Source organism: Hydra viridissima, unplaced genomic scaffold, assembly GCF_058129835.1.
Source record: "Hydra viridissima isolate aposymbiotic clone 2 unplaced genomic scaffold, HvirCarnegie_v1 scaffold_10, whole genome shotgun sequence".
NCBI classification, from domain to species: Eukaryota; Metazoa; Cnidaria; class Hydrozoa; order Anthoathecata; family Hydridae; genus Hydra; species Hydra viridissima.
Window position 1 is genome coordinate 4,603,783 of NW_028324309.1, and position 27,914 is coordinate 4,631,696.

The 27,914-nt window shown below is 30.0% G+C and overlaps 3 protein-coding genes and 1 long non-coding RNA gene across 4 annotated transcripts in view; 3 read left to right on the plus strand and 1 right to left on the minus strand.

The window, feature by feature from the left end:
* LOC149882727 (E3 ubiquitin-protein ligase rnf213-alpha-like) overlaps positions 1–4,552 on the plus strand; it is a 72,433-nt gene extending 67,881 nt beyond the window's left edge. The window contains exons 64-74 of the mRNA XM_090065712.1: positions 75–308; positions 737–848; positions 1,591–2,007; positions 2,217–2,336; positions 2,631–2,705; positions 2,875–2,907; positions 3,056–3,196; positions 3,519–3,609; positions 3,694–3,728; positions 3,831–3,931; positions 4,405–4,552. Of these exons, the coding sequence (XP_089921838.1) occupies positions 75–308; positions 737–848; positions 1,591–2,007; positions 2,217–2,336; positions 2,631–2,705; positions 2,875–2,907; positions 3,056–3,196; positions 3,519–3,609; positions 3,694–3,728; positions 3,831–3,931; positions 4,405–4,552 (1,507 nt within the window). The remainder of the gene's footprint in view (positions 1–74; positions 309–736; positions 849–1,590; positions 2,008–2,216; positions 2,337–2,630; positions 2,706–2,874; positions 2,908–3,055; positions 3,197–3,518; positions 3,610–3,693; positions 3,729–3,830; positions 3,932–4,404) is intronic.
* On the plus strand, positions 4,405–8,272 carry LOC149882729 (E3 ubiquitin-protein ligase rnf213-alpha-like). Its single transcript, XM_090065714.1, has 11 exons — positions 4,405–4,561; positions 4,645–4,819; positions 4,948–5,036; positions 5,166–5,423; positions 5,578–5,719; positions 5,810–5,884; positions 6,270–6,727; positions 6,954–7,151; positions 7,252–7,341; positions 7,535–7,707; positions 8,001–8,272. The coding sequence occupies exons 4-11, from the start codon at positions 5,238–5,240 to the stop codon at positions 8,110–8,112; spliced, it is 1,434 nt and encodes a 477-aa protein (XP_089921840.1). The 5' UTR covers positions 4,405–4,561; positions 4,645–4,819; positions 4,948–5,036; positions 5,166–5,237; the 3' UTR covers positions 8,113–8,272.
* Positions 8,273–9,757: 1,485 nt separating this feature from the next.
* On the minus strand, positions 9,758–12,637 carry LOC149882730 (uncharacterized). Its single transcript, XM_090099511.1, has 2 exons — positions 10,816–12,637; positions 9,758–10,635 (listed from the first exon to the last, which is right to left on the minus strand). The coding sequence occupies exons 1-2, from the start codon at positions 11,099–11,101 to the stop codon at positions 10,376–10,378; spliced, it is 546 nt and encodes a 181-aa protein (XP_089955637.1). The 5' UTR covers positions 11,102–12,637; the 3' UTR covers positions 9,758–10,375.
* Positions 12,638–14,514: 1,877 nt separating this feature from the next.
* On the plus strand, positions 14,515–15,275 carry LOC149882731 (uncharacterized). Its single transcript, XR_016444696.1, has 2 exons — positions 14,515–14,992; positions 15,136–15,275. It is a non-coding gene; the product is annotated as an uncharacterized LOC149882731 (long non-coding RNA).
* Positions 15,276–27,914: the final 12,639 nt, after the last annotated feature.

A 27,914-nucleotide genomic window follows, 5' to 3' on the forward strand; every position in this document is an offset into this window, starting at 1 on the left:
AAAAAATGTGTAACTACTGCAACTATAATATTATTACAGTTAAAACCTTTTTTTTTTTTTTAATGGAAATTTAGGCATATGGCTTTGGAAAAAGAAGAGCTTAAAAAACGATGTGATGCTTTTTACACTGAAGTTGTTTCAGAGTATTACTTAGCAAGGAATGATTTTGATTTGTTGAAAATAGGGGTCATAAAAAAGATTTTGGATTTTATTTTTTCTGTCCAAAGTACTTCAGATGTTGCCTTTGATGTTTTGGTTGATTCTACTCCTATTGTTCATTCATTTTTACTTCAAAAGCTCATTGAAAAGTAATTGTTTTTTACATTTGATTCTATTCCAAGCACCATCTAATTTGAATTGATTAAAAAAGTTTGAATCGGTTCTGTTTAATTAGATAATTGATAAAATTTTAATATGAGTTTAACATTGTATTTAATTTGAGTGTAAACGCTTAATATTTTAATATTTAATTATAAATATTTTAGTATAGTTATAAATAATCATAAAATTATATTGAGGGAATTAAAAACTCAATTGTTGGTTTAGAAAAAAACTATTTAAAATCTTCTGAAGTTTAATAAAAAATTTCTGAGCAAATTCCTCAAATATATTTGTTTTATATTATTTTGAATATTAACAGTATGTGTTCTTGAAGACTGCTTTAGTACTATGAAATTAAAAATAAAAACTGTGAAATATAAAAGCTAATTTCTATCCATTTTTTTAAATATCTAAGGTCACATAGTGAAGTTGAATGTTACTTACAAGAACATCTTCTGAGACTATCTGATTATGAAAATCAAGGTCGACTTATTGATGCAGCAACCCTTTTTGTTTACTGTTTTGAGGTTAGTTTATTTGTGCTAAGTGTGCAACTTGTGTGTATTCCATGTAATATTTATTAAGTTGTATGTAGTAAAATAAATGTAAACATATAATATGGCAAAGCAAAAAAATTGAAATTTTCACAATATTTGATATAATTGCAAAACGTTTTTTTCATATTTACTTTCTAAATTGCGCAAAAGTATTACAAATTTTGACAATTGGTTAATCATTTTTTAAAAAAAATACAACTGTCAAATACAATTCAAAAAAAAATTTAAAAAAAAAAAAAAAAAGCAATAGTGTATTTATTTTTTCACCTAGTAAAAAAGATTTTTTTATTTTATTTGTCAAACTTATGTTAAACTTCTGAAAAAAAAAACTTTGAGAAAATAATTTAATAGGGTACTTTCTATCTTTTTTCTACCTTTAAATAGTTTTTCATACATGACAACTTATGAAGACAGATTATGAAGATCTTAAAAAATTTTTGGGAAATTTTGAAATATGAAAAATGATATTTTATTCAATTTTCATGACAACTTTTGAAGCCACTTTTTTTTAAAAAACTGGCAAAGTTTGGAACATTTAGGATCTTAAGGATCAAATTTTAAAAAAAATATTTATGGTAACTATGTAACCAAAAGACATCTTTTATTGTTATTATATCAAGTTTAATTAAAAATTCATTTCTTTTAAATTCACTGTATTATGTAACAACAAATCTGTTATAATTTTTTGTATTACAAGATCTTTTTTTGCAAGGATAAAATGCAATCAGAGCTCTCTGTGTTGAAGAAAGATACAGTTTTTACAACTACTTTTATTGAACATGTATCTGATGAGTTGGTGGGCATATATAGCCTCATGGAAAAGTTAAAAACAGATGCAGCAATAAAAAATGTGGCATCCCTTAAAACCATTGCCTCAGTTCGATTGTACTTACAATTCTCTGCAGAGGTTTTGTATGAATGGTTATTGTCAAAAGAAAACTTTGATAGGGATTTAAAAAATACTCTAAATAAGTTTTTTTCAACCTTGTGGAGATTCCTTCTTAATTGTAAAGATACTCCAGCTCATATATATTTTCTGAAACAAATTGTTCGTAATCATGGGATAGACATCATGAAAAAAATTATTGAACAGGCGGATTTTGACTGGCTTCTTGTTGAAGAAGATTCTGTAAGTAAAAAATAGTTTACCTTCCTTTAAATCTTTAGTTGGTTTACAGATGTTTTAATGAAGTTCTGCTGATAAAGTATCAAAATTAAAATTTGTATTATAGCAAATTTGTTTGTAACAATGAGCCTATTGTTTTTTTATTAAAAAAAAAATGAATTAAGGAATAGGACAGTTAGCATTGTTAACTTCAGAAAACATTAAAATTTTAGAGCAATATTGAAAGTTATGACAAGTTCTTGTTGTATGGTGAGAATTACAAAAACATATGCAACCGCTTGGTTACTTATGTTTTAGAAGAAGATGAATCTGGTCTATCTCAGTTTGAAGAGGTGCTATTTTTTTAAAAAGATTCTCATTTCTGCAAATTTAAGGAGTTTTACAAATTTTAGTAATTTTTTAAAATTCCATAAAAAAAGTTGTTTGTTATTCTGTGATTTTTAATCTAAATGTTTAATGCAATAGATACCACATATATATATATATATATATATATATATATATATGTATATATATATATATATATATATATATATATATATATATATATATATATATATATATATATATATATATATATATATATATATATATATATGAATATATATCATATTTATTCTTGTTAGGATATTGAGGAATCAAGCTCAGTTTCAATTTTTTGTTTGGCCATTTTAAAGGGATTTCACAATCTACCAGAGATGGTAGGTTTTAAAAAGCTTTTTAACTTAGAATACAGGTTTAATGGTAAATGGAGCAATCTTGTTTTAAAACTATTAAAGAACTGGTTACATGTTTTTTAAGATAAAGATCATAAGTTGCAATTAGGTTCAGTTGTAATAAAAATAAGAGTTATTACTTTACATTTTTTAGGTTGCGACTAGATTACAGCATAGAAATATACAGGTCATAAATTTATAACTATGTATTTGGAAATAGTTTGCTTAACTATTGAACTTTAACCAGTTTTTTATAAATGTTCCTGCAATTAAATAGATTATTTCTATCTTTTTGTTTATATTATCATTGTTTCAGAAATTCTGTTCCCTTTTAGGAATGCTTGTCAGCTATAAAGAAATTTTCAATGATTGAACGCTTTTCTGATATCCTGTATCATTTATGGGTTGTTGTAAACTGTGGAAAATCTGAAACTAATCTATTTAAGCTTCTTGCAACATGTCCTTCTCATGTTAAGGTAAGAGTTTTAAGCATAAACATTTAAGCTTAAATTTTATGCCAATAATGTTTTATTTTTATATAATTACAAGTAAAAAAAAAGTTAAATACATAGTATATACAGTTTTATATTAGCTTATAAGTAAGTCTTCTGCCTGGTATAAATAGTTATAAATTGAGTTTGCAACCAAAAAGCAGGAAAAAAAAGGAACTCTGAAATGCTTGGTGTATAGTTTAATATCAGCTTATGTGAGTCTTTATGTGAGTATCTGGAATATATGCTGAAAATATTTAATGTTTTTTTATGTAATTTTGAGATCAATTCTTCATTTTTCCAATAGGGTTGGTTTCTTCCAGCAATGCCAAGTGATGATTTTGCGGAAGTTTTCAATTTAAGCCGAACCAATACCGACACTGCTTTTGCTTTCTATAGTAAGGAAATGTAGTTTTTTGATAGAAATGTAATTTAGAAAAATCTCAACTTTAAGTTATGAAATTTTTAAATTTGTAATTTAGCTTGTCCTCAAGGTCATCCATATGTGATAACAGAAGTAAGTGCTGGTATCTAGAAATTCCTCAAATTTCATGGAAAAAATATGGTCTTACAGTCAATATATGACAAACAAATCTTAACATATAATATTATTGTTTAGTGTGGCCGTCCAAGTCAAGTATACTTATGCCCAGTTTGTAATTTACAAATTGGTGGTCAAAATCACATGCTCATCAGTGGAAATAAGGCATTATCTGACAGGTGCTAAGCAAAATATTTTGCTAGAAAATAGTTCTACTAGTTCTTATTTGGTTGCTTAGACTTTTTTAAAAAGCTTTATTTTTCTGAGCTGTAAAAAAAAAAATGTGTTAATGACATTTATTTTTTTCTAAATATTTATCGTATCACTTTTTATTGTTATTGCTTAAGATATATTTTTTTAAAACATAATTAGTTTATATAGTTGTAAATATATAACAATAATAGTTATAAATAAATATTTTTCCAAGTATTTCTAAGTATTAATCCACTAATTTTTTTTAATTGTTTAAATATCAGGTTCAGGTGTAAATTAAAGGTTTTATACTATAGGCTTTGCTTTTATATTTTGCTTGATATCTCTTTTTCCTTTTTTTTTTTTTTTATAGTTATTTTGCTTTCTTATTTACATGTAGATAAAAAAGATAAAGCTGTTGATGCTTATGTTGCTTTTTTTCTACTTTTAAATTTAATAGCTATGACAACACAAGGTCTGGTCATTGCTTGGGTTCCCCATCTGAACGCAGCTCTTTTGCCATTCCTCAACGAAATTTGACACCTGCTTCTACCACTTTGCAAAACTTACTTATAGATCTTTCTTTGCTTGTTGCAGTCCTAATATGACATGAGAAGGCTAGTGTCAAGTTTACATATATTTTGTCTTTCAAGAAAAATATCCAAACTTTGTCAGTCTTAATTTTTTTTTTTTTTTATAGGACGTCAGTGAATTGGTGCACCCTCATACAGAGCCTAATGAGATACAAGAGTTTTTGTTGCAGCATTTAGAAAAAGATTTCTCTCTTTTATCAAATATAATTGCAAAAAATGATGATGAAACAAATACTGCAGTGCATTTGTTGTTAAAGCGTTTGTTTGAATCTAATAAACAAGGTTATCACGTCTGTTTAATTTGTCACTCTATCATGATCATTTTTATTTATTGCACAGATTGGCATATATTTTTCTTTTTGTTCTGTTCACTCTGTGTTTTGAGTTTTCGATTTTATGGTATTTTCTAGAATATCAGCATCTTGAATTGAAAGATCAAGCTTTACGCAAAACGTTTGAAAACGCTTTCGACCGGACAATTGTACAACCGTTTTTTTCAGTTAGTTAATGCAATTACTTATTTACTGTTACTTACTAAAACTCTGTTTCTATTTATCACTTATGTTGTGTAATCGGCTATGGTGTAAAACTACACATTCTTGTTATAAATAGGACTTTTTAATTTCAGTCTTTGGATGAAGATTTAGTGTTGTTTAACAAAAGTTTGTTGACGACTTATTGTATAAATGATTCTCCTTTAATGAGGCAAATTTATGAGCTTGATGATGAACAGATCAATGAACGTTCCTCTGTTACAGTAATGAGTCCGCAACTTTGGTTTTACAGGCGGTCAGTTTCATTTGAAAGTCTCAATAACGCTGTTCAACTCAAAGTAGCTGCAGGAAATGCTAAAGATATTTCCATTCTTGCAATGTTTTTAGAACAGGTCATTACTGGCTGGAATTGTTATTATGATAAATTATAATTAAATGGTTAATTTAGTATTAAGTAAAATTTTGAGCAACACTGTAAAATTTATTTTGATAAATTTATAAACTATTTGTTTATATCGCTTATAATTTGATAAAATTGATTTTCAGGAAATTGTAATTAGCATGATCAAAGATTTGCCATCAATAATAGAGCTTCAAAAATTTCTACAGCACGAGTTTAATTACAAACTTGACAAACAATCTGCTGTCGATAAAACTGCCAAACAAATCTTATCAGAACTTCGTAAAGGCAAGTTTATCTCTCTCATCAACTTTTCTTCTATAAACAACTAGAACCTAATTCGGATATTCTATGATTTTTACTGTCAATTCGTTTTAGAAAAAAAAAGTTCAATACAAAAACTCTTCACGTGTTTCATTAAATCATGGAATCAAGCGCGTAGTCTTTTCACTGGTCAGTAATACATTTTCGAGTTACTTTTAATTAACTGAAATGTTATTATGTGAAATTAACAGTTAATATGTTAATTTATTACGTAAGATTGTCAGACTTTATAAGATTATGTAAGATTATGTGGTTTAAAATGTGGTTAAAAAGTGGTAGTGGTAGTGGAAGTGCCAGTGCCAGTGGTAGTGGTAGTGGTAGTGGTAGTGGTAGTGGTAGTGGTAGTGGTAGTGGTAGTGGTAGTGGTAGTAGTAGTAGTAGTAGTAGTAGTAGTAGTAGTAGTAGTAGTAGTAGTAGTAGTAGTAGTAGTAGTAGTAGAAATTATTAAAATTGTTAATTGTTAAAGTTGTTAATTACTAAAATTGTTAATCGCACTATTATTATTTATCCTTAGTGAGGCAAAAGAGTCTAAACCCTAGTCTTCCTTCAGTTAAACTTAGTTTAAACAGTGAATTGGCATACTTTATCAGCTCAGGTTCTGATCATGGTTTGTGCGCTGCTATGTTGATTGACTTTCTTGCTTTTAAGCAAAATGAATTTCTAGAGGAGTACCATTTGATCAATGGTACCCAAGCTGTGCAGCGAGTTCCTATATTACAGTTAAATGAGAATAGCATAATATCCTACGAAAGAGAACGCGATCTTCTACCATTAGTTTACTTGCACTGTGAATACCGTCTTGGGATTGGCAAGTTTCCGAAGATTGAATACAATTTAGACACAATTCAAAGGCATTTTTTTGAGAAGCTGACCATTGGAAAAGCGATTATAGATATTGAAGTTGTTCAATTTTTATACAGAGATGGTGTGAAAAGCTTGAACTTTCCTTTGTTGAGGCTTTCTGTTATACAGGTGCGTTTTGCTTTTTACTTAACAATATTTAGTGATCTTTGGTTGTTTGTTCGGTTGGTCGCTTTCATTTTAATATTTTTTAGAAATTTAACTTCTGAGTAAAGATATTAAGTAATTTTTATTTAAGAAGGCTATTTAATGTTTTGTTAAAATACTTTTTTGGATACGAGATTTAAATTATTTGGTTGGCTAAATTAAAAAAGATTAAAGTAAATATGTTCAATAGACCGAAATTCCTTTCCCGGAACAACAGAAAATGTTGGAAGAGATCAACGATATTGCAAATATGTCTATTGCTTTACGAGCAGTGGAAACAGCAGTTGGTATATTAGCATCTACTGGAGGTGACCCCAACATGTTTTATAAGAAGTATTTAACAGATATCCTTCGAATGAGCGAACACGAATGTTTAGCGAGTGAAAAGGTGGCAATTAATTGGTTGAAGCTTTTGAAATTTAATGCAATGACTTTTTTTTTTTTTTTTTTTTAATTTTTTATTTTTGTTTTATTATTGTTTTTTTTAGATGCAAACTTCTATTCGGCTCACTCATTTGCATTCAGTGTGGCTTATGTTGGCCAGGGAACGAGCGCGACGCATTTTTATAAGCAAACAGGCACGTAGTGTTTATACTCCTTTTATTCATGCAATCTTTATTTGTGTTTTAAAGTTTGTTTAAATATATATATATATATATATATATATATATATATATATATATATATATATATATATATATATATATATATATATATATATATATGTATATGTATATGTATATGTATATGTATATATATATATAATTTTAGCAAATTCCATTTCCCATTCACAAGTGTTTTATGAATGAGGACATAGAGCAGGAAGTATTAGAAAAACAGAAGAAAAATCTTGGTCATGTTGATACGAATGAGTTACTATCTTTTATCACCGAGTATATTGTTTTGGAGCTGCCATTAAGAAAGGAATCAGACAGCTCGATGTTGTAAGATAAAATTACTGACTCTCCCATCCCCAACCCCACCTAAAACCCCTATTCTTTACGCATGTCTGAAGAGTACATGACTAAGTTAAGATTCAATTGCTATTTACAAATATGATAAAAATTGCTTAATAGTTATTGGTTTGTTATTATTTTGATTTATTTGCCAGTTTTTACAATTTTTTTCTGATATTTTTACTTTGTTGGCAATGAAACATTACTGGTATACTTAGTTTAATTAACTTTTAAAAAAATTTGTTTTTTGAAGTTTTTTGAAACGTAGTGTTTTCTTATAGATTAATTGAAGCACTGCAGCTCGTCTACAAGTCACGTGCTGTTGATCAAATAAACGAAGAATTTCAGCTTCAACATATTTATCTATTTTGGAAAATATTAGTTTCTCTCTAACGAAAGAGGTTTTTTACGTCATATTCAATGATTTTATTTAATCTTTTATATGTATAATAAAATTAGATTTGTTAATTCAAATTTATATGCACTTTTTTACGCAATTTGTGTTAAAAAATATAGTTTTCAGATTTGTAATAAAAAAAATAGTTAAACTAAATACAGTATTTTACACACGACCATCATTTCTAGACTGCAAAATTTCATTACTGCAAAAGCTCTCAAACGAAAGACTTCTTTTGTTTGAGCGTTTAGACTGTTCATACATCAGCCAGTAAGTTTATTTTTATAAGGGTTGTTAATATATACTTCATTATTGGCATCATTAGATTGGCGTCAGCTGGTTCTTTTAATGGTATTGTTGTAGGATTAAATTACGGATCTCCTCGGAGTTATTTTGCTCCTGATCAAACAGAGTTCCTAAATGAACATAACATGGTGTCCGCACATGTTGGAAATAAGTCCTGGAAAACAATTTTTTCATTTGCGGATGAAAAAAGTTGGGAAAAATAATTAAGTATGAAGCCCATTTATTGTGGCTGTTTCACTTTAGCAACTTTAGCTACTTTCAGGTTAATTGCAGCAAAAAAAAAAAAATGCGTCCAAATGTAGATTAGAAGGTATTGTCAAAAATAAAGCAAGTGTATAGTGATACAATAAGTTTTTAAATTAACAATGTAATAAGTAAAGAAGTATTTAAATTTTACCAAAAAAAAAGTATTTTCTTGATGATTATAAATTAAATTGTAAAATACTTTCAGACTACAACATTTTTTTTTTTAAAATACTTTTCATGTCGAAACTGGAAAAATGGTTTTAAGGACAAAGAGCAGGAAAAATATGTTTTGAGAAAATTAAATTGGAATTTTAAACGAACGTGGCCTTCAAGCTGGCTGAGGTTACTTTATGGGAAAACAATAGAATGCAAGAAAATTTAAAAACGATAAATTTATACTGTTTTATTTTTAAATTCTGAATTATACACAATGAGTAATTCCCAAAATAAAAATCTTGATAAAATCAGATCTACCAAGTTATTGCTTCTTTCTGATCAATTTGATTTAAATTTTTTGATCAATTTGATTAAAATTAAACTTTCTGATCAATTTGATTTAAATTTCTTTTGAAAACTGGCCGTCGGATAACTTCATAAGGAGCTGGCCGTCGGATAACTTCATAAAAAACTGGCTGTCGGATAATTCATAAAAAGCTGGCTGTCGAATAAGCTCATAAAAAGCTGGCCGTCGGATAACTTCATAAAAAGTAATTATTTTGATGTCATGCGTACCAGCTTTAATATCATTATAATTTATATTTTTTTAATCGTTAACAAACGTACTTATTCATCGAAATATTACTTCTGAAAAAAACAAAAAAACAAGTGGTTTCATAGTTAAAGATACAAAATCAAATAATTTCATGGACTTAAAAACTTTCCGATTTTCGTAGTGATTTTTTTACATAAAACTTTTCGATTTTTATATTGTGAGGGCGGGGTTCGGAATAAACATAAATGTTTTATTAGTTAACTTTTGGTATGAAATTACTAAAGTTAAAGGATGTATGGGATCTAGGCTTATATGGAAAGTGGTAATGTGGAGGTTGGGATTTAGGTTGAGGATCTGGGGACTACTTGGAAAAGGCAAGGTTTGGGGATAGTTTGGTTAGGAATGGGCAAGGTAAAATCGTAAAAGGGTTAGTGTTGTGTTTACCTTCTTTAGTGTATTCTACTATGCAATATATCTCGGTAAATGCTTTATTGGTGGGTAATGGTTAACACACAATTCATTACGCTTATATAATACAAATAAGGGTCTGCGTCTCGTTATTTTTTTCAATCGAGACGAGACGATCCTAAAAGCTTTGTCCCGATTATCGATAAATATCGAGACAATTTTCAATTTTCAGTCGAAATCCGGGACGATACCGAGACGAGGCGAGATGTCCCGGACAAAATAGGAGCATCACAATTTCCCGGAATTTACATCTTTTTAACGGGACATAACGAGACATAACGAGACATACTAGCTAATCCTTAATGTGAAACTTAGTATTCTGCTGGGGGGCTCGGCCATTACAATTGTTTTGGTTACTTTATCGTAATTAAACTATTTACCAAGACTTAACAAGACAAATAAAAATTGAAGTGAAAATTTGCATGTGTTTCATTTATTTTATTTGTGATTGTTGTACTGTAACGCACATTAACTAAATTTTATTGGCAATAAACAAAAGTTTTTAATTACAAACTTTGTCAAACAATTCATTTACTTGTGTCACTAGTTGAAGGTGTATCAATTGGAGCTTTGGATGATCCAGCAAAAGGAGCTGGAGCAGAACCCCTTGAACTGGTGATCAGTGGTGTAATACCTGGTACATGAGATGTTGTAGCAGTAGAGATTATAGAGGAGGTCATACTTGCTCGTGACATCGGCTGACTTGGCAGTCTTGGATTAAGCTGAATCTCAACCACATCATCAGATTCAACAAAATTGGCTTGATCACTCTCTTGAGACAACAAATCTGGAAGGAAATTTACAAAATTTTTTAAACTGAGCAAAATTTCAGTTTTAAAAGAATTTAAAAGTTTAAAGTTAAAACAAAAAACATAGAAACAATAAATTGAAGTGGCAAAACTTAAGATTTTACTAAAGGCAAAGATAAAGTTAAGATCTTTCTTTAGAATTTTTGTGAATGCCCTACCAGGATCTTTGTCATCTTCTGAGGTCAGTTTCCAGGACTTGATTTGAACAAAGCCATAGTTCTGTTGGATAGAGAGCAACTTTTCATCATTTTCCGGCTGAAGCTTGGTCCTTTTGTGTGTGACTATGTTTCCTCCTGCAGAGAAGGCCCTCTCGGAAGTGGCCGAGCATGCTAGAATTGCCAGGTAACGCCGTGCTGCTTCAGCCAAAATAGGTAAAGTCATTTCATGTTTTTTCCAAAACCCAAAAACATTTTCCTGGGCCTCTTTCCTTGGCCAGGGATGCATATTCTTGTAGACATCCCATTATTTGGCGATGTCGGACTTGTCCGAAATTTCTGTGTGTTGTGAATGAAATTCAATCACGTCTTTAGCCAACGAATCTGTTTCCTCCTCCAAGTTTGCTGTGGCCGTTGGTTGGTCCATGATTTTGTTGAGCCATTCATGATGATTGGTTTGGTTTTCAACCAAGTACTTGTAGGTTTTATCATAGGTTCCAGATTTTTGGGATGCCACACCCTTGTAGTAAGGATTAAGAAGATGACCAACACCAAGAAACATGGTATGAGCGCCTGCATTGGGAAACCTTTTATCAAGCTTGGCTGAAAAAGTACTTAAAAAAGATTTACTTGTGTCTGACAAATCATCCTTGACCAATTCAACCCTGTTGATGTGGTGCTGCAAATTGTGGAGACCACCAACAACGATGTGTAGAGTTGGCTTTTTATCTGCACTAAGTCTCTCAGATGTCTTTGCCAACAGTTTTAGAGTAGGCAACAGTTCCTCAAAGATTTTAAACTCCAATTCAGAGGGAAAAAGAGATGCAACATCTACTGGGTCAATGCCTGGCTTTGCTTTTATTGCCAAAAGAGGTTCTTTCATGTCAAAGACACCCTGCACACACATGTATATAGAATTCCAGCGAGTGTTTTTGGCAGTGATGAACTTTTTGTAGACCAACTCGGTGACATTTTCCTTTGAATCGGTTTCCATGGCAAGACGAATGTCCCTGTTCATAGCTGCAATTTCAGCCTTGATTCTTTCATTCGCCAAATGATTCTTGTGCATCTTTTCTGCTAGCCTTTGAGCGCAAGTGATTGCATGATCAACTGTTGTGGTGGCATCAACAGTGTCCTTGATGGCCAAATTCAAGGTATGGTCCACACAAAGCAAAGACTCATCAATAAAGGTGCACTTTGGAATTGCAGCTTTGACATTGGCAGCATTGTCATGAGTTACGACAACTGAAACAGTTCCTGATACAGGTAGATCGGCAACAACCCTAAAAAAGTAACAAAAAATTTTATCAAACTGAAATGTCTAGTATTGTCACAGTATGGTAATTTATGTCTAATACAAACACTAGAATAACTAGCTTTTCTTTGCACTGATTATAAACGTGCATAATAGCGAGATCAGGCATATCACTTTAACTGTTGAACACAATTAACTTAACTCATGTAAAAAAGTACATTTTGTAATTTAACTTACTTGTCGATCTTTTTGGCAATGTTGTCTGCTGTGTTCCTCTCCCTGAAGGGCTGACAGTAACGACAAACTTGTTCAGGGTCCACTCCTTGTCAATTTAACGAACAGACAATGATTGGTATGGATCAAAGTTCCTTGAAGTCCAAATGTCCGTGCTCAGAGCCATTCCCGGATTTTCCAGTAGATCAGTTTCCAAAACTTTATCCACAGCCGTCTTGACATTGTCATACAACAAAGGCAGCTTGTACCTAGAATAAGTTGTGGTAGCCTTGATTTTCAGCTTTGGATCTAAGTAGTGCATAAACTCCTTGAAAGGTCTTTCCTCAACAAAGCTGGATGGAAGATTCATCCTTCCCAGAAGTTTCATAATTTCAAAGTCACCTCGAAGTTGCTTTGGATCTCTGGATTTGTACTTCAAACACTGACTCAGTCTTTCCTGGCTTGACTTGCGCTTTAAAAGACAATCTAGGATGGAAAGTCGTCTTTTCTTAATGGAACGGTTGAGAACTTGAGGAAATTTTTTGCCAGGAAAAAATCTTAAAATAGTTTAGTATTGCTAAGTCTCGTAACGTTTTTCACGGTTCATTTCGAGAAAACAATTCCGAGACGCAGACCCTTAATATCTAGTTAATATAATTGCTCTGTCTCGTAACGTTTCGTAATTATCCGGGACACAGTTTTTAAATTCCGAGAAAAAATTTATGTCCCGATTTATAACTTTATTCCGGGATAATCGTTTCCTTTGTCTCGTTATTTTTTTCCGGGAAATTTCTCGTCTCGTTATGCTTTTCCCGGTTCATTTCGAGAAAACGATTCCGAGACGCAGACCCTTAAATACAAATAATAATCTCTTACTATACTTGTGGTATTTATTAATGTGTATTTATAATTTTTGTGGTTTTTATCAATTACATCTCTTTTTGTTCTTCTTCTTTAAACGTTCTCTTCTTAATTTGTATCGGCCAAAACTTCCATTAACTTTTCTTTAATCAATGATTCTTCTGATTTCTATTTAATTCTTTACTTCTTCTGATTATCAAAAATCTCTTCTTTTTTTTTCTCTCTTTTGTTCACTTATAAAACTTCTTGTTTATCCCAATATTTTTCAATCACAAAAGTTCTCTCTCTTTAAAATTCTCCCTAAAAAGCTTTCTTAAAAACTCTCTTTTTACTTCTCTTAAAAACTCCGTCTTCCTCTCCTTCTTCTACTGTCCACTCCTTCTTCTACTGTCCTCTCCTTCTTCTACTGTCCTCTCCTTCTTCTACTGTCCTCTCCTTCTTTTTACAGTTTTTGGTTGTTTTTGGTTGCAATACACTGCAAATCTAAAGGGTTTTTGAAGGTTCTGCGGCTGTTCTGCAAAGAACTTGAAGGTTCTTAGAGTGGACTTAAAGAACCCGTGGGTTTTTCACGTACCTAAATGGTTCTTTGTAGAACCGGCTACTTTTTTAATGCAAGTTTAAAGAACCTTTAAGGTTCTTCGCATTAATTGTTAGAGTAAATATATTAAGTTTCTTCTAAAGGTTTTTCAGAAACTTTTTCCATCTTTTTTAAGACGCCATTTTGTTTTTTTACTCAGCGTGTTAGCTGATTATAACGTGGAATCTTATAAACTTGACTAAACATAAATTCTGAAAAAAAAAGTGATATACTGCCAATGGTTAATAGCTACCATACGATTTTATTTTATCAATTAGTAAAATTAATTTAGGATAAAATATCAATTTCAGATTCTACACAATGATCCCAATAATATATTTAAAACGTAATTTAGAATAATAGTAATCATTTGCATCATATTATCGTATAAGTTAGATCAAGTTTAAAACTACAATTATTTTTGAATTTTCAGTTCAAGTTTGGAATGTAAAGTATGTAAATGTATGCATGTATATATGTATATAATGTATGTATATAATATACGTATGTATAAATCTTAATGCTTATATCAAATAAATTTACTTGTAATGGCAGCCTACGCTATTGGAAAGTCTAAAAAATAAGTTCAAGAAGGAAAGAGCCTCTTTAAATAATGTTGAGACTGTTGCTATCCATAAAAGCAAATTTGGGAATCCAGCTAGAGAATGCAAGTGCACAGAAGATTGTCTTGAGAATAACCAAGCTTCTAGTAGGACAGATGGAGACTTGGTAAAAATTAAGCTTATCTGTTTTGGGATAAAATAGTAAAAAAAAGATTTAATAATTATTGAAAAATAAATTTCTTTAGCCACATTCTCTGCCTATTGGTGAGGTTGATTCAGCTGTAGCAAAACATCATCAGGATATGATAATTGAATACCGTAAACTTTGTCCAGATATGAATATGCTGATTGATCATCAGCAACATAGTTTGTTTATGTGAGCAAAGGATTTCGATGGACGTCTTTGCACAATTGATCTAAAAGCTAAATACCGATTGCTCTGCTCTGCTCAATTGATAGGCCTTTAACTATTCTCTTGATTTTATTTTTTGTGTGTTCCAACTTAAAAATAATCTTTATAATAATGATGTTAAAGCTTCTTAGTGAAAATGAAACTGAGATTTGGAAAAGATCTCGATAAAGAACTTCATCAACAGATGGAGGGTATGGAAGATAAAATCTTAAGCTTGGTTAAATTAAAGTGTAAAGACGATTTTATTTCTGAAAATTTTGCTGAAATTGAGTGTGAAATTAATGAAAGCACTAAGAGAGGTAATAAATTTTGTGTAATGCAAGAGATTTCTGTTTTCCAAAAAATTATTGCTAAATATTTTTATGTTTTTTTCTGTTAAATATTGTTTTATAATTTAATTCTGTTTTATGTTTCTATTGTAATTTTTTTTTTACTTTTTCAGATGCCACATTCAATAGAGCAATTCTTTAATTTCCACAGCTATTCAAAGAATCTGTTGAAACCTTGGTTACATTTGATGACACTCCAAAACAGAATACACCAACTATTGCAATCCCTCAAGCTCAAAGGTTGACATCAAAATTTATTATATAGAATTATATTAGATAGCCAAGAAATAGTTGAACACTATAATAATGTTGATATCTCATTAGCAGTGGCTTGTATATTTGCCTCTTATTTTATTTACGATATACAGTACCCTGTTCAGTTGAAAAACACATTACTTTTTTAAAACATCATATTTGGTGTATCAAATGAAGAAGTCCCTGTAACAATTCACAGGATGGTAAATACTTTGTGCAAGATTGTTGATTTATTTTAAACTTATTTTATATCGAAATCTTAACTTCAACTGCCTAACATAATTTTACAAGTTGTAACATTTATAAAGCAAGAGAGAGAGATTTACTAGAAAATGAGTAAAATTTCACCTTTTATATACCGCCTATTGTTTGTTTAGGTTTAGCTAATTCTCGAAGGGAGGTAATAGAAACGTTTAAAATAAAGCAACTTTTAAATTTATTTTGTCCAAAAGTCTTGTAATTTTTTATTGCTTATAATACATGCTTTTTGTTAATCTATTAAACAACATTCATCATTTCGCATAAAAAGTAAATGGTAAAACGTTAAATCATTTTTATCACTTGATATAAACTTTTTGGAAGAACATGGATTAATTTGTTTGAAAAAATAATAAGTTTTAATAAAACTGTTAGTCTAAAAAATTATCCGAAAATTCAATAGTAATTATTAATTATGGTTTTTTTTAAAAAAAAAATTATTCAAAGATTTGTCTAGTGAACATTTTTTCAGTCAGATGTCTTGAATCTGAAATAGTTCTTCAAAAACAGTTCTTTGAAGAACCTTTACAAATAGTTTTTTTTAAAAAAAAGGTTCTCTTTAGGGTTCTTTGAAGAACCTATCCGGATGATTTATCGGAACTATCAAGAACTCTTAGGTTCTTCGAAAAACGGTTTAGGGTTCTTTAAAGAACCTTATCGTAAGGTTCTTCCGAAGAACCCGTACAAAGGGTTCTTTGAAGAACCTCTACGGGTGCTCCCTCAGCACCAACGTCAAGAACCCTCAAAGGTTCTTCAGAGAACCATTCGGCTTTAGAGTGTACCTATTCATCATTTATGTGTGTGGCAAGTTGAAGAGTCTTCGTGTTTAGGTCTTTTCCCAGTCGTTGTTTTTAACTTTTCTTCTCCCTCCTCGCATTATTGATCTGCAAACATGCCACTAAAACAAACACGATTGAGGTTTTCAACTAGAAAATATTTTTAAAAAGTGGACATTTAAAATAAGTCTACTACGAGACTGAATTTTCTCAACAAAATAATGCATTTAACTCGATCAATTTACATACTCCAATTAATAATATTGATTGTGCCATTCAATCTTCTATTTTAAATGCCTTGTCAAATCAGTATATAACCTTCTCATTTTGTGGCCGTGCGAGGTCTACCGGTATTTTTTCAACTTTCGTAGTTATTAGGTTCTTTATGTATTTTCAGAGTACTCTGTAAAGTTCACATTTTAGGTTTGAAGTAATTTTTTTGGACGCATTTTTTTTTTTTTTTTTTTTTTTTTTCACCAATGCTGAGTTATTCTTTCACTATCCTATATATTATTCTAATATAGTATTTATCAATTAAATAAAATTTTGTCAAATCTAAAATTTCTTTCAAAAATGTATTTCCTCTTTTTTGCTTTGCTGTTACTAATACTCCTTTCTCAAACAGCGCTTTCCGATCCAATCTTGTTATTGGAATAGGAATCATAGAATGTATTCACTCATATATTCAGCATCTGAAAACTCGTAATAATTAATTTATATGTGCATGGAGTAGGTATCAATATGAAAATTTGTAAAAATTAGGCGATATTTCTTATACAATCATCGTTTATATTATTAGACACATTAATTACAAATTGGTTGCTTTCGATTGAATGTGTTTATCACGATCATTTTCTTAACTACTTATTTCATGAAGTCTGCTTACTTGGTCTTACATTTTTGTGGTTTTTCGTTAAATTCAATTTAATATATTTTTTTTCTTCTTTTTTGCCAAAATATTAAACGAAAAGAAACACCTCGTGTTAAAAAAGGCTTTGTTTTGAAAGTTTGAAGTATAGAGCTTAATTTAGAACAAATTGCATCGATATAAACTGATGTCTCACGTAGCGAAAAGTCCTTTGCAAATTTAGATGATAAAGGTTTAACGTGAAATTAAATTCATTTTGTATTTGTAAACTCAAGGGAGTCTACAAAAAATTTTCAGATGCATTAAAGCTCAGGAAGTGCTATATGAAAGTTTTGAAAACTTTTCTTTCCGAGCGCTTTTTATTTCTTTACTGTAAAACAAATGTAAAAATCAATTGTTAAAGACCCAAAATATTTCTAAAATATTTGTTGTCATTTATAATTGTTTTTTTAAACAGATTAATTACATTGTGTTTTTAGCGTTTTGCATTTTTATCACATTACAATCTTTGACATCTTCATTATGATTTTTTTTAAATTAGAAACAATTTATATTAATTATATTTCCTTTAGTAACTTTTTCTTTCTCTTTTATGAAGAATGGTGGACGCTTTTCTCCATTAAAAGCGATGGTTCTTAGCATCATGACAGATTGAGGGTGCTTTGTGTGACACAGAGGCGATGGTCTGTAACCCTTCGCATTATGAGTCTGTCATTCTACCTATTGATCACACAGTCAACGCTAGAAGGTTTTTCATCTGAGAAAATTTTGGCAGTTGACAAAGCATGGCTTTTCAGCTGATTTAGAGGCTTTTTTGATATCTCCAATCTCAAAGTTTTTAGTTTTTCTGTCAAAAGTTGGCAATTAGGTAAGGCTATGCTAACTTTTCCAAGTGTTTTTAGAGTTCTTCTGACTGTCCTCTAATCAAAATTGAACAGCTTTGCTGTTTTTCTTTTGGACGTAGTAAAACTTTTAGCCTTTTAAACTTTTTATCTACTTTTTTGTTCACGGAAGAGAGCATTTGGGCTCTCTCAGCACCGTCACGTATTTTCCTGTTTAAAATGAAGTTTTAGACACTCCAGAGATACGAATCACTTCACTTGCAGGTAAATTCGCGTAAACCAAATTTAAAACTCCATTTCTTTAGGCTTCCATTGTAAAACTTTCAACTAAAATAATTTTTGTTCACAACTTTATTCAAATTTAAGATGTTCAATGAACATTAACCAACAAAAACAAATTTTGGAAGTTTTTGCCACATCCTTTATAATTTAAAAAAGCTTATGTTTATTTTGATGCGATCTTTTTTTCATAAACCCAGTACAGTGTGCAATACCTAGGTACAAAGCACTGTTCAACATTTCCTACAGGTAAGATACCGAACAATAAACTCAGGTACCGGATAACAACTAAAACGTTTTCAAAGAGGATTTGTATTCGGATTATATATACACTGAATACACTGTTAAAACAGATCAAAAATGAATTTTTTTATTAAACTGTTAAAACAGTTTAAAGGTAAGAGTAAAATAATTTAAGAGTTAACACAGTTTAAAAGTAAAAGTAAGAACAGTTTAAAAGTAAGAGCTTAATATTAACAATTAGAAACTGTTATATATGCGAGGGTAGGAAATTTTATATATGTGAAGGTAAGCAACTGAAATATATGTGTGAGATTCCAGATGCCTTGATTTACATCCCTAAATGATTGTATTTAAATCTTTTGCTTGTGTTTAAATGCATAAAAAGTAATTATTAAACATTTGGACTCCAATTAGTTATGGTGTGAAGGATCACAACTCACTGGAACATTAACAAGAATAAGGAATGCTAAATAAAGACACTTTAACATGAGTATTTAAATCCACCTTACATAATTCATTAACATTTACAAATCTGTTGAAATATACATCAGCATTTTGCGGATAAATTATTTTTTCATATTCCTTTATTTCTATGAGTTTAAAACTGTTCGCATTTTGAAAAAGAGGTTTGTAAAAAGGCTAGCAATAATTTGAGGTTTAAGGAGACTTATAATAAAACAGCTGTTGGTGTATATAAATTAATGCATAAACTTCAATACCAATGCCCGATTATTTTCGTTCTTATTTCAACACTGATTTTGATATAAGAACGAAAAAGAGTATTGATTGTGAATTGGCCTAATTCAACATAAAAGTTTTGACAAAGGCACACATCCTTGGTTAAGACTCGTAATGCAAAGTTGCATTTGCCTTCAATATTATCAACTTTGAATGGTTTGCATAGATGTAACATTTTCCTCCGTTTGTTACTATACTTTTTTAAAGGTATTTTTGGAGGATGGACCTTCATTTTATTTCATTTGCAAAAATTTTTGCTTTGCTTGGTTAAGACTGAGCAGTGAATACCTCAAGGAAGAAATAGTATAAATCCTGAGGTTAGGAGTAATAAAAATGTTTTCGGACAGATGTCCAGAGTAAATTAAAGACTCGCCTCGATGAACAAACCAAAGACTCAAGCGGATGAAAAAGTTTTTTACACCCAATTGACGCATATGTACCAGTTCGTTATACTGTCCATCCTCACATAATATTTGCCTCAAATAATATTTACCTGATACATCTAAAGTCATAAATGTTATGTCTAAAAACCTTTTTTTTCTTATATATCAGGTTCAAAAATTTTATAAATAATCATACTACAAAAAATACTGCTAATAATATTGTAATAATGTAATAATTTGATAATATAGTAAACTTGAAATTTGATTAAGTTTCTGCTCGGTGTATTTCTAGACTAACTCTCTTAGTTCTAGCCTGGTGTCAATATTCTTTTTTTAAGAGTTGATTTTTTAAGAATTGAGATTTGTAAGTGGATTAAATTTTTGTTCGGTGTAATTCTAGCCTAATTCTCCAGAATTTTGCAGTTTCCATATTCGTTTAAAAGTTGACTTTTCTAATATGTTTTTACTAATGTCGATATTAAAAGTAAGTATTCCTACCATTTTGAGTCGGCTCGAGACTCGGATAAAGACTAATAGTAATGTTAGAATATTTTAGTTATAAAAGTTAAAGTGTACGCAGCGTTTAAGCATTTGGGCACTTGAAGGAAAGAAAACTTAATTTCCAACATCAATCTTATACAGAGTACGGTCCCTTGGGGCTAAAATGAATTTTTTTTTTTCTACAGGAAACGAATTTCTAATGAATTAACATTTTAACTCCATTAGTTCACTCAAACTCAAATGAACCAATTTTTTTGCCTAGTGCTAATATTCGTTTTAAAGTAGACATTTCTTGTTGAAAAAATAATTTTTTGGTGTAGTTCTAGCCTTGTTAATAACTGAAATTTTTTCTAAGCAGGAAATATCTTTTTAAGTTATTCCGTTGAACTTCTCGTTGACTTCTTCTTGTGGTTCCCAAATTTGTTTTGCTTCTGTAAAACTCCTTAACTCAACAAGGTTATCATTCTTGAGGATTTCTAATTCCCGTGCGTTTAGACACAAAAAAAGATACTTACAAAGAACAATTTTAACCTTTATAGAAAAAAAAAAAAAATATGAAGAGAATAACAAATAAACAAAAATGAAAAAATAAACCACGATAATCTGTACTTAGGTACGGATTATAGTGTTTTTTTTATTGTTAACAGTAAGGCCAAGTTTATTAATTGCTGATTAGCTTTATCCTCTTCTCCAATCCTATATTATTCTTCTGCAGCTTTAAAGTTTTTTGTAGCGAATTTGTATTTTCCTGAACGAAAGTAATAACCTCCCTTAAAATAAGCTAATGAAGCTTTAATTGCCGCAGTTAATAAATCGCCAAGCGAAGAAATTATATTGTAATATTTTAGATATATTCAGAAGTAAAAAACTCTGTAGCATTTTTAAAACTTTAAAATAAAAAGTTTTCTTCTCACTGCTAAAATTACGCAGTATGTTTGCTAAAACCTAACTTTCTTTGTTTAGAATTTCAGATTTAATAAACTCTATTAACGCATTGCTATAACCTTCATTTTTAAAATCTAGGACATCATTTTTAGCTATTACCTCTAATAGATTATCTTCAATTGTCTCTTCTAGGAAACTATCTTAAGTTATTACAAGAATCGGTTTTTTCTTCATAGAACCTACTAAATACGTACTTTTGCATATTATTAAATAGTAAATTAATTCTTAATTCATCTAACAAATTTAATAAAGAGATCTCATGACCTCTCCCTCTCATGCCACCGTTCGTGCGAAGTCGCATACGGCGGCTAAATATTTATGTTTACCAAATACCTAATGAAGCAGGAACACTTTTTTTGATAAATCTCGTTTACTAGATTATTTAATTGTTGTTGCTTCAGATCAGTTCACAGTGGACTTTGACCTCTAACTATATGCCATCCCCAGCACACAAGTAATTGATTATGAGGACTTAAAAATACACGACGCAAAGTGACTTAGTATGATCAAAAAAAGGTAAAACCTCATCTTATGCATGTCGAAGGGTCAATATTTAACATTTGTATATCTGAAACTTCGTTTTTGCTTATCATAGCTAATATGATAAGATCACAATCAAAGCACTCAACATTTCTAGAATTCCTGTTTATCTTTCAACCCTTTTATTCGTTTTTTTATTCTGGTTTAATTCACTAATGTTTTCATAATAACTTTGATTTTGTAAAGACTACAGGTAGTAACCGTAACTAGTCAAAATAAATTGCCTGATTTGTGCCACATTGTTTTGTGCATATTTTAAATCAATTGATGCTATCTAAAACATTAGTCATAGCTTTTAATGCTTCTTCCCCAAAAGGAAGTGGTTATGAAGTATTATCACTGGTAATTTTATACATATCATATACATATTGCTTATAGTCTTTCCTATCGGTGTCCAAATTTTTTAGATTTAAAAAAGATTTAAATCTAAGTTCAACTTTTAAGCCTGATTCTGTATGAATGGAATCAGGAACAGCATTTCACATGAACAGCAGCATTAGTCATAAGAGAACCATTAAAATCCATAAGATGTATTCCCAGAATATAATAATCAATTTTCCTACAACATTAGTTAATCCTTTGTCGATCAATTTATGCTCACTGTTAGTCGATTACAGACATCTACACCAGCTACGTCAACTGGTTCAATAACATTTAAATAAGCAAATATCCCTTTACTTGCAGTTTCAAATGTTCATAGCATTTAAGGTTCATAACTGTTTAAAGTTTGTTGGAATCTACGCTGAATTACATTTAGATTATTGAATTTATATCGATAAAAACAGTAGTCGAAAAATACATTGCTTTCATATACTGTATTTAGTAACTATGAGTAAGCTTGTAAGATCTCCAGACGTTTTGCGCTTCAATGAATAGCTTCTTTATCCATAGAGATAAAAAAAAACCGAGCATAGAGTTTGCCTATAGGTTCCCTAAGTTGTTGATAAAGGAGTATCTGTGCCTTAGTAATATTACTATATTCATTCTGAACATTGGGTTTTCCGAAGTATCTATCTTTATCTGTGGGTATTTTGGGTTTTATACTAAAGGCTCTCTGTGTTTCAGTAGTTTTAAGAAGCCACCGGTCAGCTAATTTCTATGCATTAGGTGCATTACAGATGATAATTCAATATCAAGAATACCATAGTCTTTGATCTGATTAAATTTTTTTATTTTTACTTCAGCATCACAGTGCGTTTTTTCAATTAAGTCAACAAAGAGCAGTAATCTCTTTATAAGTTGCCATTTGTTCTTCCCATAAGAAAGCTGGTATCTATTCAAGTTATTCAAGTCTTTTTGGTATGAAGTATGCTAACCTTAATGATATTTTGCAAAGAAGATATACTAAAAGATCTACCATGATTTTGTTAATCAACTTCACGTTTAGCAACTTTAGCAAGAGTGTCTCTTGAGCAATTTAGCAAACTCATAATTTTATTATAAGAGTTATCCTATGAAAGTAATAGTTTTACATTTTTGTGTAACTCAGCATTTTCCCTTCTACCTTTACATAATTCATTACTTTTGGCTAAAACAATTTTTTTTGTGCCTGCGCCTTCGATCCTGATAATCTTTACGAGCTACTGCAGCTAAGATATCAAGCATTAAATCATCAATTACCGTTAACATATGATTTTTTTTGCTTTATTGTCTTTAACTTATTCCAGTCATTATCATTTAATCTCGATATACGATCTATCTGTTCAACTAAAATGACATTACAGCCCTGAGCAATATCAAGTTATCTAAAAACTTCAGAACAATCCAATTTAGCACCGCTTTCATTTTTAATATAAAAAAAGGCCGCAAAATGGAGTAGGGTTTTTTTGCTCTTGCTGCATCCTTTTCTTTTATTGATGCACTTAAATATCCATATATACGAAAAATTGTAGCTATATATGATAAATAGTCTGTTATAAATGGTTCTACAACAGGTGTCTATTATAAGTTATGCAATACTTTAAAATAGAACCGATTTTGCCAGTCGACGAGAAGTATAAATCGTCTTTTGAAAATGACCTTTGTTTTGACAGCTTCAGCAAAAAGCGTTAAACTTAAGTAGGTGATAAAAAACTAGAATCTCCTATTTGGCGAAGCTTAAAGTGTGGTAGGGCTGTCAGTGTGTAACATTGATGGTGATAGGAACATGAGACTTTTCAAAAGCAATTACTAACTCATATAGTAATAATAAAAACAATTTTCTTAATCGAAAAATAATAATACCTAGCACTGATTTTTCTTCTCTTCTCTTCTATTAAGAGAAATCTCTTACATATTTCTCTTAATAAATATTCTCAAAGATTTCTCATCAATACATATTCTGTTAATATTAATTTATTTAAATAACAATGCATTACTACATATAATGTCGCAATTTAAAGTCACTCAAATATCTTTTCTAAAATCCAAAAAATAATAACATCTTCAAAAACTCTTTATTAATACATATTAAAAAACTCTCTCTCTTTCCTTTCCAAAAAAAAAACTAAGATTTTCTCAACCCTTTCTTTTACAATCTGTCCGCAGATGTTTTTTTGAATTCTCGTACAGACAATGGATTTCTTTTCTCTTCAAGTTCGTTTAGTACTTTTGTTTCAACTTCTCAGAACGGCTAGAGAACTTTCGAGAACTTTACTAATTAAACTCATACCGTTGTATTTTTAGTCCTGTTTGTGAAAACAGTTTTAAAACATTTTAACGGTGGGACTTATTTATTTTTTCATGTAATTGAACATCTGTATCCACGTGGTGTTGTGGCAGACTCGCTCTTTTCTTCGATCAGACGTTATATATTTGAGTCAGGTAAAAACCTAAAGATGATTTAATAATTATCTCATTTTCCCTCCTCACATCGCTCCAATCGTCGAAAAGAACTGTCTTTTGATTTTTGATTAAAAGGATAGTTCTAATGTAAGTGGTATGCGTGTACTGTTTATCGTATTGATTATGAAGATCTGCCTTTTCGAGATTTGAAGTTGGCATTGTCTGTCTGCTTTTCATGTAGACTTCGAGGTTTGGAGTTGGAATTGTCTTTCTGCTTTTCATGTAGACTTCGAGATTTGAAGTTGACATTATCTGTCTGCGATTCATGAAGGCTTTGAGACTGTTTGAGTAGACATTGATTCGCGTTTTCAATAAATGTTTTAAACCGTTTAAATATATTCTTAAATACTCCAATATAAATACTCCAAATATTATAATACCATGCATATATTTTCATTTGCATATACTTTCATTTGCATATATTTTCAATTTCATATACTTTCAGTTACATATAGTTCAATCAATTTCTTAATAATGCAATTAAAATATGTTAACTCTTACAAATAGTTTAACATGAATCTTGAAAACCTAATATGAAAAATGGAAAAGAAAATAAACAAATCAACTCAAAAATAAAATGGCGTAGGCACTGGGAAGCTAGAGCTAAAACCTGAAAAAGTGCCTAGAGAAAAGTTAAGTTTAAAAAGGTGAAATGCAAAACTCAAAAACTAATTTAAACCTCGATTTCACAAAAAAGATATTGATCGTCATTGTCATTAATATCAATATTGTTGTAGTCGTCGTCGTCGTCTTCTTCTTCCTCCTCCTCCTCCTCCTCCTCTTCCTCACCATCACCATCACCATCATCACCATCATCACCATCATCACCATCACCATCATCATCATCATCATCATCATCATCATCATCATCATCATCATCATCATCATCATCATCATCATCATCATCATCATCATCATCATCATCATCATCATCATCATCATCATCATCATCATCATCATCATCATCATCATCAACTATCATAATTTAAGAGTTATCAAGTTATCAAATTAAACATATTTTAAATCGCCCACATGAGTATGGTTCGCGAATTTCCCTATGCGATAAACGCATGCTACCCGCGATACCTTTTATCTACGCTCCTTGAAATTCGTTTACCTTTTTGGTAAACTTGGAACAAAATAAAAAAATGAGTAAATAGTTTGATATTAAATCTACATTGTTTATCTTCTGATCGATGTGTTTTAACTATTGATTTTCTTACTGTTATATTTAAATCTGTCCGCGTATAGCATTTGAAATGCTTTTGCAATCATATGAAAAAGCCCTGTTTACTTTTTCAAAATCTTTTACCAATCGAAAAACGTTAATGTCCTACATGTTTTACTCATATTGAAAGCCATCACTTTTTTAAAAACGGTTTGCATATTGCTCTTGTTGGTTCATTATCTTCGATTCACAAATCAATTTAGTTGCTTTGATTTCATGGATAATACACAGATTTAAGGTATTTTACACAATCAGTCAAATTTTAAAGAAATATATTGATTATTATAAATTTTTTAAATAATCTCAAATGATTAGTTTATTCTTATGTGAGATTAGTCGCAGTCTTACCACTTTTTTAATATATCTATGTGTCTGGAACTAGGAGAATTACTTTTAGGGTGGAATGAAAGAACCTCAAATTTGAAATCGAACTTCAAAACCGAAGTGCAACTTGAGCTAATGCACAAAGCGAACTTCAAATTAAGTCAGGCTTGAAAACCTGCAAAAATTTAACACTTTTCAAGTCTGGCTTCAAACCAGACTTGAGAAAGCAAAATTATTTCCCGAATGCAAGAAGCAGACTTGAAATTTTAAGTCAGACTTCAAACCTGAAGTCTGACTTGAGCGGAATGCAAGACGAGAACTTGAACTGAAGTCAGACTTGAAAAAGAGTTTTTGAAATTTTAAGCCATTTTTTTTTAAGTCTGGTTCAGACCAATTTTGAAACTAAACTTGAAAAAAAAAGCGATTTGCCATTATCATTTTGTAAATGCGTACAAAACTTTACTATTATCATATAACTTACTAGAACCTTTGCAAATACAAAAATGAGTTTTTACCAAGCAAAAGTATTTACTTGGGTATATTGGCGTAATTATTTTAAGGGGTTGTTTTGTGAAAGTATATTTGTCGATGAGTTCATTAAAGAAAACTGATTAACATCACACAGTGGGCCAGTAGGTGCACAAAATGGGAAAAATTTTAGTTGTCCAATCTTGAAAACTTATTCAATTTATTGATAATTTATTTATATTAAATCCCTTAATAACCAGGACTCTAAGCATTTCAATATTGAAATTAAAAAAAAAAAAAATTATAAATAAGTAATTAACGGTGACATCAGCGTTGTGTTATATTTCAATTACATCTACGTTTTTGAAACAAAAAGTTAGTACATGTTATTATAGAGTATTTAGAGATAAGAAAAACCAATGTGTGAAATAAATTTGTTATAGCATGTTATCTCAGTTATACTTTGAAAATCACAGACTAAAAAAAAAATTCCATAAAAAATTTTATTTTTGCCGCACTATAACTAATAATTACCACAATTTGCCATGTGTTGTTTTATATTTATTTGAGCTATATGATGCTTCAATCGAGTTTTAATTGATTGCTTGTCCCCTTAAATCCCCGTTCAGATTTTATATACGTTTTAACTTGGTTGCTATGGTACTAAATTTTGCATAGCAACAACTCATTTTTACATTAACGTTGTTTTAACAGTATTTTACTTGCGCTAAGTACACAATATTGGGGGTATGTATTAAAATGAGATTCATAATTCTTATGAGATTAATTTTTTTTGGTTACTTTGGATACCTTATTTTGCATAGCATAGCAACAACATATTTTCGGAAGTTGTTAGTAATTTAATTACTAACACTAACAGTAATTTAATTACTTTTTATTTTAATTACTAACACTTGTAGTAACTTAATTAATAACAAGTATTAGTAGTACGGGCGGCATATATATTAAAACATTAAAATTTTAAATACAAAATACTTGTTACAATAATTATTTAGATATGGTTTAAATTAAACTTAGACATTCATAATTTTCTCTAAAAAAACAATCTCAGTATTTCAAAACAAAATATTACTTAAGATATATTGAAATTTATTCAGCCAAAATTTGCTGATTTTAAAGACGTTGATTTTAGACATGCTGTTCAACGATTTGTTTACTTGTATAAAAAAAAGTGGAAATCTGCAAACTATAGGGGAGAACCTTAATGAATGGGACGATTATTGAATGGGACAAACTCAGATTCTTATAGAAGCATCGATGTAAGGATATTCAAATTCCTGTAACAAAGAGTGATAGAAACAACAACTCAACTGAACGACTCATCCATCCTATTGCTTTATGACCGTAATGACAATGGATGTTATTGTGTTTTCGAATGTAAAAAGTAATTTTTAAAAACG

Coding starts and splice junctions, on each gene's coding strand:
- LOC149882730 (XM_090099511.1), bottom strand. CDS start 11,101: ATGCATCCCTGGCCAAGGAAAGAGGCCCAGGAAAATGTTTTTGGGTTT. Junction 10,636..10,815: donor AGAAGATGACAAAGATCCTG/GTAGGGCATTCA, acceptor ATTTCCTTCCAG/ATTTGTTGTCTCAAGAGAGT.
- LOC149882729 (XM_090065714.1), top strand. CDS start 5,238: ATGAGGCAAATTTATGAGCTTGATGATGAACAGATCAATGAACGTTCC. Junction 5,720..5,809: donor CTTATCAGAACTTCGTAAAG/GCAAGTTTATCT, acceptor AATTCGTTTTAG/AAAAAAAAAGTTCAATACAA. Junction 7,342..7,534: donor GCATTTTTATAAGCAAACAG/GCACGTAGTGTT, acceptor ATATAATTTTAG/CAAATTCCATTTCCCATTCA.